General features: G+C 51.4%; 1 protein-coding gene across 1 annotated transcript in view; it reads left to right on the top strand.

The window, feature by feature from the left end:
- Nucleotides 1-12,500, top strand: part of LOC134467115 (dedicator of cytokinesis protein 1-like) — a 551,248-nt gene that overhangs the window by 66,264 nt on the left and 472,484 nt on the right. Inside the window, exons 8-10 of the mRNA XM_063221037.1 lie at nt 2,089-2,246; nt 2,657-2,738; nt 7,633-7,768. Of these exons, the coding sequence (XP_063077107.1) occupies nt 2,089-2,246; nt 2,657-2,738; nt 7,633-7,768 (376 nt within the window). The remainder of the gene's footprint in view (nt 1-2,088; nt 2,247-2,656; nt 2,739-7,632; nt 7,769-12,500) is intronic.

Here is a 12,500-nt window from a genome sequence, read left to right as displayed (position 1 = left end):
TTTTTTTTTTTTTTTAACGATATCCGTTTTTGTTAAAAACGATTTGAATTACGATTTTGAATTTCCTTCGCATTTTCCTCCTGGAGTAAATACATCCTATAGACTCTGTATTGGTTAGATAAGTAGTCCCACGGTAGCACAGAATGAGGGGAAAGCATTAGGAAGTGACCGTAAGGGTATTACAGTTGATTCATGTGTGCACACGAACATGTGCGCAACGATGCGTTATGACACGCCGATATGCGAGGATCTTCGTCCAAATCGCTAGTCGCATGCATCATCGCTAACTGCGTTTACATCGCGTGCCGCGTGTAAGGGAAATGTTAGTTGTTGACATGTATGGAATTCACTTAAATTTGTGCTATTTCTTGCTTCAGTTGTGGACAAAACGATTGGCCAAACTCACAATAGAAAGCCTTTGCTGTGCTACTGTCCCAGAGAGCTGAAAAAAAACCTTCATAGAAGAAGTCACACTTAACAGGGGTGTTAACCAATCCAATGAGTTCTCTCATTGCTCTCTCTCTCTCTCTCTCTCTCTCTCTCTCTCTCTCTCTCTCTCTCTCTCTCTCTCTCTCTCTCTCTCTCTCTCTCTCTCTCATAGTAGCCTACTATTTACCCATAACAAATGGTGAATTTCTGAGCCCTTTTTAATTTGTAGCCTATACCACTGAAGACATGATAATGCTTCATCATATTTTAGAAATAGGGCCTATGTGCCTTTTATACACCAAATGTTTATCATTTTGAAATTGTTTCAGTTGTGTATGACTTGTGTATGACTGAAATTATCTCTGCATACTATCAGTGCTGCATTGCTTTGTAAAGATAGGCTATTCAACACACTTTAAAAACACACTGAAAAGATACGGCCATAGTAGCCTACTGAAAACATTTTGTTCATAATAATGGTGATTAATAAATGGTGGTCTTAAATTTTCATACTGACATCCTTGAATTTGGTAGATCACGGCAGACCATCAACTTCAAAAGTAGATCTTGGTTAAAAAAAGGTTGGGCACTCCTGCTATAGAGAGAACCACAAGGGCTTGAAAGACAGGGATCAAAAGCCTAGTCAAGTTGTTGTAGTTTACTTGGGTTTGGGAGCAATATAAAAAACCTTCAGAGAAGGGACAGTTGGGATGAGTTTACTAACACTCCCTAGGCTTTGTTTTACAGTTGTAATGAGTTTGGTGACAGACCTTCATTGACACAGCAGAGGAGACATCGGGCTGCATATAGAAATTAATGTGTAATGAATGTGAATATAGACATAAATGTGTAATATGTTGTTCAGCCCTTTTAATGGGAGGAATTTGGGAAAAAACTGGCCCTGTGACCAGCACCCCTCATGTAGAATGTGTACGCCTACAGATATGTGTGGGGGAAAAGGCATAGCCTACCCTCTAAGACCCTTTTTGTCTATGCGTTAACAATTTCACAGTGCTCTTAAATTCTTATCTCTGCTCCTATTTTGTTTTATTATTGTTTCCCAGACCCCTGCATGAGGGACGAATGAAACTGTGTTGTAAACAGAAATCATTCACTGTACTGCATTTTTTGACAATGACAATGTACTACTATTATACAAGTCATGGGTAAAATGTTATGTAGCCTTATTTCTCAAAATATAAATGGCTGCAATATAGGCCCAGGCCTACAGTTTGTCCATACGCCAATGTCATACTGTAGTCATTGTTTTGCCGTTTTGCATTTACGCTGCAAGAATACACCCCCCCCCCCCCCAAAAAGGCCCGTGTGAGAAGAACCCCCCCCCCCCCCCCCCCCCCCAAAATAAACCCCGGCTGCCCCCATAGTTTCCAAAATTTCTGTGGGAAACACTGATGTTCATGAAGGTTTATGTAGTTACAGCTATATGTTGAGTGACGTTAGCAACCTGCAACCTTAAATGGTACCATTGACCGGTCTTGTCCCTCCTTAAATGGGGATTGTTCAGGGATGCATAATGAATTTCAGTGAAAACAGACAATGAAGTGTTATTGTATCGTATTGTATCGTCGGTTTTGATGTCACAAATGGCTGAAGTGTCACAAATGGCTAAAATCGATAATGTTGTTTTTGTGCCTCCAGTCCCAGAAGCAGAACATGGACCTGACCCGGCAGGCCAAGTTTGCCTCGACTCCGTCCTTCGCCCTCTTCGTCACCCTGAAGAACGTGGTCTGCAAGATCGGAGAGGACGCCGAGGTGCTCATGTCCCTCTACGACCCTGTGGAGTCCAAATTCATCAGGTACGCAAGCTATGCAGGGCAGGCCTAGTACAACGCAGGGGCTAGCTCAGGTGGTCAACCGATTCCAACTCGCGGCCCACTTGAAAATTTCACAAATATTCAAGGCCGACCTCTGACACAATACGACTCAAATAAATAAGTCACAACACACACACACACACACACACACACACAAATATTTAGATTTTTTCACAAATCCCACTTGTAATACTTTCAAAGTTTCAAGGCCCACCAGTGGGCCCCGGCCCTGACTTTCAGAATCACTTTGCTAGCAGATGTGTACGAACACCTTCCTCATTCATCTTCCCCTGACCGCTCTGTTTGTTCTTTTTAGTGTTTTTGTATGAATATCTCCATTGTTTTGTATTAATATCTCCATTGTCTCCTCTCTCTCTCCTCTCCGTCCCCAGTGAGAACTACCTAGTGAAGTGGTCAAGCTCTGGGCTGGTGAAGGATCTAGATCAGCTTCACAATCTGCGTGCGGTATTCACGGTAGGTTTAGACATACAAATACAAAGCCTTTTATTGCTGTATTCACGGTAGGTTTACATCAGCCGGTACATTCTGCCGCATGGTTTTCCTCCAAGGGCTGGGCTAAAGGCCTGAGCATTTTCACACAGCAGCCCGCTCCAAGCACACACATGCACAAACACAACAACAAGCCCCAGACAAATCGAGTGTTCAAACGTTAGTTCTGGCCAGGCCATGGTAGTCAAGAAGCGTGCCGCCTTTCCCCTCACCTCTAATTGATCCAGGTGTATCCCCTTTGCCGATCAGCTTTCCTCCCTAGCGATTGGCCACGCACCGTGGCGCGCCCCTTTAAATTCTACTCCTTTCTCCCTGACGTGTACGCTGCTTGGTTTTTTGCTACCCACCTCCTCCCCATGCTCCACCTTGTCGTGTATGACATGGCAAATTCTTGTCATGTTGCCTGGTTCTGTTCACGGGGGGAAATATTTATCTCTCCCTGTCTAGCTGGGGTGAGAATTCCCTAACTGCTGCTGCCCCCTGACTCTCTGCTTTTTCATGGTGCTCATGGAAATAGGGGGGCTCCTCTGAACAGAGCCATACCGCCAAATGTAAATCAGAATTTCAATAAAGAAATTGCATTCAGATTCTTCTCTTGTGTTTCTTGACTAAAATGGTTCTGACAGAACTGTAAGCCAGAGGCTCTGTATGCCAGATGACCAGCCCCAGACAACTGTAAGCCAGAGGCTCTGTATGCCAGATGACCAGCCCCAGACAACTGTAAGCCAGAGGCTCTGTATGCCAGATGACCAGCCCCAGACGACTGTAAGCCAGAGGCTCTGTATGCCAGATGACCAGCCCCAGACAACTGTAAGCCAGAGGCTCTGTATGCCAGATCACCAGCCCGAGACAACTGTAAGCCAGAGGCTCTGTATGCCAGATGACCAGCCCCAGACAACTGTAAGCCAGAGGCTCTGTATGCCAGATGACCAGCCCCAGACAACTGTAAGCCAGAGGCTCTGTATGCCAGATGACCAGCCCCAGACGACTGTAAGCCAGAGGCTCTGTATGCCAGATGACCAGCCCCAGACAACTGTAAGCCAGAGGCTCTGTATGCCAGATGACCAGCCCCAGACAACTGTAAGCCAGAGGCTCTGTATGCCAGATGACCAGCCCCAGACAACTGTAAGCCAGAGGCTCTGTATGCCAGATGACCAGCCCCAGACGACTGTAAGCCAGAGGCTCTGTATGCCAGATGACCAGCCCCAGACAACTGTAAGCCAGAGGCTCTGTATGCCAGATCACCAGCCCCAGACAACTGTAAGCCAGAGGCTCTGTATGCCAGATGACCAGCCCCAGACAACTGTAAGCCAGAGGCTCTGTATGCCAGATGACCAGCCCCAGACAACTGTAAGCCAGAGGCTCTGTATGCCAGATGACCAGCCCCAGACAACTGTAAGCCACAGGCTCTGTATGCCAGATGACCAGCCCCAGACGACTGTAAGCCACAGGCTCTGTATGCCAGATGACCAGCCCCAGACAACTGTAAGCCAGAGGCTCTGTATGCCAGATGACCAGCCCCAGACAACTGTAAGCCAGAGGCTCTGTATGCCAGATCACCAGCCCGAGACCCCGTTTCTCGAAAGCATTGTTGCTAACTAGTTAACTACTTATTAGGTTTCCAATGGGAAATTGCATTGGATTTGTTAATTGCATTTGCTCCTGAACCAGCTTCTTGCTACGCACCCCAGGCCTGTTGCCTCCTGTAGGAGCTCGTCATGTCTCTCTGCGTGTGCCAATGGGGGAGCCGTTAACATGTGCAGATTCTACTGCAGTGACTAAATGAATAAAGTGCCTGGTCTGAAGCTGATGAATGATCAGCAGTGTTAAGTGGCAGCTTGATAAATGAAAGATAAATTGACAGCAGTATGTTCTAGTTTTATCATCATGCCTGTCGTTCCTCAGGCAGGAAGTTTTCTTTTTTCTTTTTTCTTTGTTTCAGTAATGAATTGAATTGCTGCAGTGATAGTTTCACAAGATATGAAATGAGTAAAAATGATAAATGTAAAAATGCTGTTGATGAATTGGCTACTTATCTTTTCGAGCAGTCTGCTGCATTGCTTCAGTAATACGATCTCTCTCTCAAGCCAGCCAGCCAGTCAGCCAACAGGCCATTTTAACAAGCTTCTCCAAAAATGCTCCACAATTAATATGAGCCGTGCATGACTGGAATAGCCGATCGCTTGTCAGGAGTAGAGATGTTGCGATTGGTCAAAATGTAGCAGTCAATCTCGCTCCTTCAGTTGAAGGAGAGGATTGTGCACATCCGAAGAAGAGGTGCAGGACGAAGGCCAACTGTAGTTTTCAAAGTGAGAAGTCCACACACTTAAAATCCTTCATGAAATAATAAAATACAACAGAAAGGATTTTATGTGTGCAGACTTCTCAATTCGAAAACTACAATCTCTCTCCTCCTGATTGGCAAGGCTGGTTTTATCCTGCGCCGTTACAAGATGTACCGTATGGCTCTGCTCTTATCTAGGTTATCTGGAACTTTTTTAAGGGTCGGTAACTTTCTGGCTCGTCTGTAGCCGTAGAGTGTAGACAGAAGTAATTGGCACACATTAAATATTTAGCCAGGAGCTCCAGCTAATTAAGCACCTGTCCCCTGGAGGGCGATGATTGTAATGCAGGTATCAGCTCCCTGAGGCCATGTATAAATTCCTCTGTATCTTTTGAGGGCAGAGCGTTCTGGTCCCTAGTATTTACACAACGCAATACCTGTTGATTTTATTATCTTTTATTTATTACAGCGCTGATTGTAATGCAGGTATCAGTTCCCTGAGGCGATGTATCTTTTGAGGGCAGAGCGTTCTGGTCCCTAACTAGTATTTACTTAGACACACACACACACACACACACACACACACACACACACACACACACACACACACACACACACACTCACCGCAATACCCGTTTTTTAATTTTTCAAAATTAATTAATTTTTTACACAGCTCTGGCAGTTCATTCTCTCCAGTCTAATGCAATTAGCAGTGCAGAGTTGTGTGGCGCCATTACAAACAATTAATCTTTATGCTGCTCTGCTCTGCTCTGCTCTCCTCGTCTGTACTGTATGCTGCATTAATCATAACGGCCGTATGGGTCGTGCTGATGATGATGCTTATGTCACCGCAGCCTCAGTGATACAATTAGGGCGGCAGCAGAAATGCAACAACGCAGCTACACACACACACACACACACACACACACACACACACACACACACACACACACACACACACACACACACACACACAATTAGGTCGACAGCAGCAGCAACGCACACACACACACACACACACACACACACACACACACACACACACACACACACATACACACACACACACACACACACACACACACACACACACACACACACACACACACACACACACACACACACACACACACACACACACACACACACACACACACACACACACACACACACACACACACACACACACACAATTAGGGTAGTGGCAGCAGCAGCAGCAGCATCGGAGCTCCATTCATATTCACCTCACACTGCTAATGCGGAGTAATTATAGCTCAAAGCCAACCTCATCTGGCAACCCGCCCAGGTGCTCCACACGCAGGTCTGAGTGCGGACGTGCGTGCGTGCGTGCGTGCGTGCGTGCGTGTGTGTGTGTGTGTGTGCGTGTGTGCGTGTGTGCGTGCGTGCGTGTGTGCGTGCGTGCGTGCGTGCGTGCGTGTGTGTGCGTGCGTGCGTGTGTGCGCGTGCACGTGTTTTTGTGTGTGTGCGCATGCACGTGTTTTTGTGTGTGTGCGTGTGTGCGTGCGTGCGTGCGTGCGTGCGTGTGTGTGTGTGAGTGAGTGTGTCTATCAGTTTTGCAGCAAGGCAGAGGCTCCAGTTCCATCTTCTGCTCTGCTCCTTTGAGAAAGAGACACGATAGTTTTTCTCCAAGGGCCAGAAGAGAAGATGGAACAGAGAAAAAAGACATGTTAGTTTGGAAAGAGAGACATGTTAGTTTGGAAAGGTCAGTGTAGGTGCAGAATGAAGACATGAGGTTTGGAAGAGAGACCCGGAGGAGGAGGAGGAGGAGGAGGAGGAGAGGAGGAGGAAGAAGAAATACAGAGAGAGAGCGAGAGAGAGAGTGTGTGAGTGTAGAAGAGAAGGAAGAATTAACAAAGACATGGGGAGGGAGGGCCTGAAAGAAAATCAAATCGAGAGAAGATCCCCCGTCTCTGAACCTTGTTCCCCTTGGTTTACCCAGCAGGACGTGAGGACACCACACAGCCACAATCAAAGCTGAAGCCCTAACACGATTTACCTGAAATAGGCCGTCCCCCAAACAAACAGTTTATCTCCCCTCTGAAGACGAGGATCAATTCATCAATCGACGCGGCGCCGTGCTGTGCTGTGCTGTGCGGTGCGGTGCACTCCTGTTCCGGCACAAGCCAAAATAAGCCCCTGCATCCAGTCACGTAGTCCGGCCCATCCGAGCCTCGCTCAAGCCCATCAGAGAACGCGCAGGAGCAAAACAAACACAAGCTAACTCCCCTACATGCTGCCCAATCCCCTGTCAAACACCCCTACATGCATCTCAATCCCCTGTCAAATCTCTACTTGTCGGCACGTAAACGCTAAACACATCTATATGTTAACCCCACTCTCTCTCTCTCTCTCTCTCTCTCTCTGTCTGTCTCTTTCTCTCTGTCTGTCTCTTTCTCTCTGTCTCCATTTGTCTTTCTCTCTCTCTCTGTGTCTCTCTCTCTCTCTCTCTCTCTCTCTCTCTCTCTCTCTCTCTCTCTCTCTCTCTCTCTCTCTCTCTCTCTCTCTCTCTCTCTCTCTCTCTCTCTCTCTCTCTCTCCCCCCTTCTCTCTCTAGGACCTGGGCAGTGAGGATCTGAAGCGGGAGAAGATCAGCTTCGTGTGTCAGATTGTGCGTGTGGGCCGCATGGAGCTGCGGGACAACAACACCAAGAAGCTGACCACGGGGCTGCGGAGACCGTTTGGAGTCGCAGGTAAGAGGCCTAGAGTTGGGTAGGGTGCGCACACCCAGAAACACTTTTTGCAGGTGCCAGACAAAAGTGTCAGACATTCAGAAGGAGGTAGGCCTGCACACTGCCAATAATCTCCAAAAAAAACCCTTTATTTTTTAAAAAGCTAGGGTGATCGAAATGTTGCTCGTTTATTTTTTTAAATGTATTGACCGTGTGCAGACCTACAACAATAAGAGCCTAGTTAAGTGCTGAAAGGTCACCGCTCATCTGTTAAGAAGGTGCAGGATTCAGTGGAACTTTCTCGTATGAAAAAGGAGACATTCCGCACACTTCAGGTCTTTTTTTGTGGAAAACTTCACTGGACTTGCAAGCTTTGGGTCCTAGGACTATGCTTTTTATGGTGCATAGTGTTGCATTTATGGTGCATTTTAACATTTTTTCTGAAAGTATTTTTAAAGTTCAGTTAGAGGTTTTGAGGTTCAGGTTCAGTTTGTCATAACAATGTAGCTCCTTTACAGTGAGCCCTAGTACAGAGAAAAGAAAAGACGAAAGCAGTAGAATCAGAGAGAGTAGAGAGAGAGAGGTTCCATTGGCCCATTGCTTCCGGGTTCTATAATTGCAAGGGGGAGGGGGTGAAATCCCCCTTTAGGCAGACCTAGGCAGACCTAAGAACTGTTCTATTCAATGCTAGGAGTATTATGACACGCCCCTTTAGGCAGACCGGAACCTGGTCATGTTAGGTGCCCATAGCAACTTATTACATTGGCATATCTCTATATACTTAAAGAATCTCTGGTAGAATCCTTGAGCCCTACTACAGAGGAAGCAGCCTTTGGGACTCCTTCCTTGTTCACAATCTGCACAAGTCAGTGGAAATATGTCCAACTATATTGAGGCAGTACTGGCTGCTTTTATCAGTGGCATAGTCAGTAGGTTATCATCGCACTTAAGTACTTTAAAGTACAATCCCATTTACAGTGCATTAATTCAAGGTATTCTTTGTCTCCCTTTGTGGCTCGGCACGTCCATAGCTTATGCAGAGAAGAGGGATATGATTGTAATCCTCTCCAACTCTCCTTTCCACTGATGATGATGGTGGTGGTGTCCCCTTGTCTGGAGGGTAGTGCACTGATAAATACACTTGGCCCCAAATCAGAGATCCTCACTCGGAGGAGGAGGGGAGACCAAGAAATTAGCGGCTGATTTGTCCCCAGTTGGCCACCGTCCCATCGCAGGCTAACTAGATTGGCCGACCACCTGTGGAGTGCAGGTGAGGTGAATAACACTCCAGTGATGATGCAGCCGTCCCAGTTGAGGAGGAGGAGGAGGAGGAGGAAGAGGAGAGGAGAGGAGAGGAGAGGAGAGGAGAGGAGAGGAGCGGAGACAGGAGAGGAGAGAGGGGAGAGAAGAGAAGAGGAGAGGAGAGGAGATAGGAGAGGAGAGGAGAGGAGTCAGGAGAGGAGAGGAGAGGGGGAGGAGGAGGAGGAGGAGAGGCGAGGAGAGGAGGAGGAGGAGGTGGAGGTGGAGGAGGAGGAGGAGAGGAGGTGGAGGAAGAGGAGGTTGAGGAGGAGGAGGAGAGGAGAGGAGGAAGAGGAGGAAGAAGAGGAGGAGGAGGAGGTGGTGGAGAAGAGGAGGAGGAGGAGGAGGTTGAGGAGGAGGAAGAGGAGGATGAGGAAGATGAGGAGGAGGAAGATGAGATGGATGAGATTGGAAGGTGGCACCCAGATTAATGACTCCTCATCACCTCAGATGTGATTTAGAAGCGGAGTTCAGATAAGAGGAGAGCAGAGCAGAGGAGAGGAGAGCAGGCCAAGTTGAAGCCAGTTGGAGCCAGTTGATACACCCTCATCCTCCAGAGGATAACTTGATGAGCTGGATGGCAGAGACGAGAGGGAGAGAGAGAGAGAGGGGAGGGAGAGAGAGAGAGAGGGGGAATTGGTGAAGGAATGGGGGGAGAGAGAGAGAGAGAGAGAGCGCGAGAGAGAGAGCGCGCGAGAGAGAGAGAGAGAGAGAGAGAGAGAGAGAGAGAGAGAGAATTGGTTAAGAGAGAGAGAGAGAGAGAGAGAGAGAGAGAGAGAGAGAGAGAGAGGGCTCGAGGGGGAAATGGTGAAGGAAGGCGGGGGGGTGCGAGTGTGAAGGAGATTGAAGTGTAGACAGGAAACAAGATGGAGAATGCTGCAGATAAGGAGCGAGAAAGACATGAGATCGAGAGGAAGAGGGAGCGAGAGAGAGACATGAGAGGAAAGGAAGAGCGGGAGGGAGGGAGAAGGAGTGAGAAAGACATGAGAGAGAGAGAGAGAGGGGGGATGTGAAGGAGATTGAAGTGTAGACAGGAACGAAAATGGAGAGAGCTGAAGATAAGGAGGAGAGGAATAGAAGAGAGAGAGAGACATGAGGAGGAGAGGAAAGGAGCGAGCGAGACAGAGAGAGGCAGAAGAAGGAAGGGGTAAAAGCATGGGAATCCATCAGTTTTTAACATCAAACATGTTTTTGAAGTTAGACAGGGGAAATGCGTCTAGCTGGGTTTCTTCTCCCACCACATCCACCCCCTCTCCTCCCCCCCCCCCCCCCCCCCCCCCCCCCCCCCCCCCCCCCCCCCCCCCCCCCCCCCCGCCCCCCCCCCCCCCCCCCCCCCGCCCCCCGCCCCCCCCCCCCCCCCCCCCCCCCCCCCCCCCCCCCCCCCCCCCCCCCCCCCCCCCACCCCCCCCCCCCCCCCCCCCCCCNCCCCCCCCCCCGCCCCCCCCCCCCCCCCCCCCCCCCCCCCCCCCCCCCCCCCCCCCCCCCCCCCCCCCCCCCCCCCCCCCCCCCCCCCCCCCCCCCCCCCCCCCCCCCCCCCCCCCCCCCCCCCCCCCCGCCCCCGCCCCGCCCCCCCCCCCCCCCCCCCCCCCCCCCCCCACCCCCCCCCCCCCCCCCCCCCCCCCCCCCCCCCCCCCCCCCCCCCCCCCCCCCCCCCCCTCTTCCTCTTCCTCTTCCTGCAGCACTACAAAGCAGCCCTATGTGGGTCAGGCAGGGCAGGGGGAATCAAAGGCAGCGGACTGTCACCTTTAATGTGAGTGAGTGAGGAGGAGGGGGACATGAGGGGGGGAGAGAAGGGGGGCGTAGAGTGAGGGGGGGAGAGAGGAGAAGGAGGGGAGAGAGAAGGGGGGGGACAGAGGGAGAGAGGAAGGGGGGGGGGACAGCGGGAGAGAGAAGGGGGAGAGGCAGAGGAGAGGCCTGGAGAGGCAAAGGAGAGGCCAGAGGAGGAGGGGGGAGAGGAGAGGGGGGGAGGAGAGAGGGGAAGGGGGGGCGTAGAGGGCGAGAGGGCCTGGGCGAGAGGCAAAGGGAGAGAGGCAGAGGAGAGGGGGAGAGAGAGAGGGGAAGGGGAGAGGCAGAGGAGAGGGGGAGAGAGAGGATATGGGGGGAGAGAGGGATATGGGGGGGAGAGAGGGATATGGGGGGAGAGAGGGATATGGGGGGAGAGAGGGATATGGGGGGAGAGAGGGGAGAGAGGGATATGGGGGGAGAGAGGGATATGGGGGGAGAGAGGATATGGGGGGAGAGAGGGATATGGGGGGAGAGAGGGATATGGGGGGAGAGAGGGATATGGGGGGAGAGAGGGATATGGGGGGAGAGGCAGAGGAGAGGGGGGAGAGGCAGAGGAGAAGGGGAGCGGAGAGGGGGGGAGGAGAGAGGGATATGGGGGCAGAGAGGGATAGGGGGCGAGAGAGGGATATGGGGGGAGAGAGGGATATGGGGGGAGAGAGGGATATGGGGGGAGAGAGGGATATGGGGGGAGAGAGGGATATGGGGGCAGAGAGAGGGGATATGGGGGGAGAGAGGGATATGGGGGGAGAGAGGGATATGGGGGCAGAGAGAGGGATATGGGGGAGAGAGGGATATGGGGGGAGAGAGGGATATGGGGGCAGAGAGAGGGGAGGAGGGGAGAGAGGGATATGGGGGGAGAGAGGGATATGGGGGGGAGAGAGGGATATGGGGGCAGAGAGAGGGGAGGAGGGGAGAGAGGGATATGGGGGGAGAGAGGGGATATGGGGGGGAGAGAGGGATATGGGGGGAGAGAGGGATATGGGGGGAGAGAGAGGGATATGGGGGGAGAGAGGGATATGGGGGGGAGAGAGGGATATGGGGGGAGAGAGGGATATGGGGGGGGAGAGAGGGATATGGGGGCAGAGAGAGGGATATGGGGGGGAGAGAGGGATATGGGGGAGAGAGGGATATGGGGGGAGAGAGGGATATGGGGGCAGAGAGAGGGGAGGAGGGGAGAGAGGGATATGGGGGGAGAGAGGGATATGGGGGGAGAGAGGGATATGGGGGGAGGAGAGGGATATGGGGGGAGAGAGGGGATATGGGGGAGAGAGGGATATGGGGGGAGAGAGGGATATGGGGGGAGAGAGGGATATGGGGGGAGAGAGGGGATATGGGGGGAGAGGGATATGGGGGGAGAGAGGGATATGGGGGGAGAGAGGGATATGGGGGAGAGGGGGGATATGGGGGGAGAGAGGGATATGGGGGGAGAGAGGGATATGGGGGAGAGAGAGATGAGGGGGAGAGAGGGGGGAGAGGGATATGGGGGGAGAGAGGGATATGGGGGGAAAGAGGGGTATGGGGGGAGAGAGGGATATGGGGGGAGAGAGGGGTATGGGGGGAGAGAGGGATATGGGGGGAGAGAGGGGGTATGGGGGGAGAGAGGGATATGGGGGAGAGAGGGATATGGGGGAGAGCTGGAGAGGTGGAGAGGAGAGAGAGGGTTATGGAG

This window comes from Engraulis encrasicolus, chromosome 17 (genome assembly GCF_034702125.1).
Source record: "Engraulis encrasicolus isolate BLACKSEA-1 chromosome 17, IST_EnEncr_1.0, whole genome shotgun sequence".
NCBI lineage: Eukaryota > Metazoa > Chordata > Actinopteri > Clupeiformes > Engraulidae > Engraulis > Engraulis encrasicolus.
This window is presented reverse-complemented; position numbering and strand designations above follow the sequence as displayed.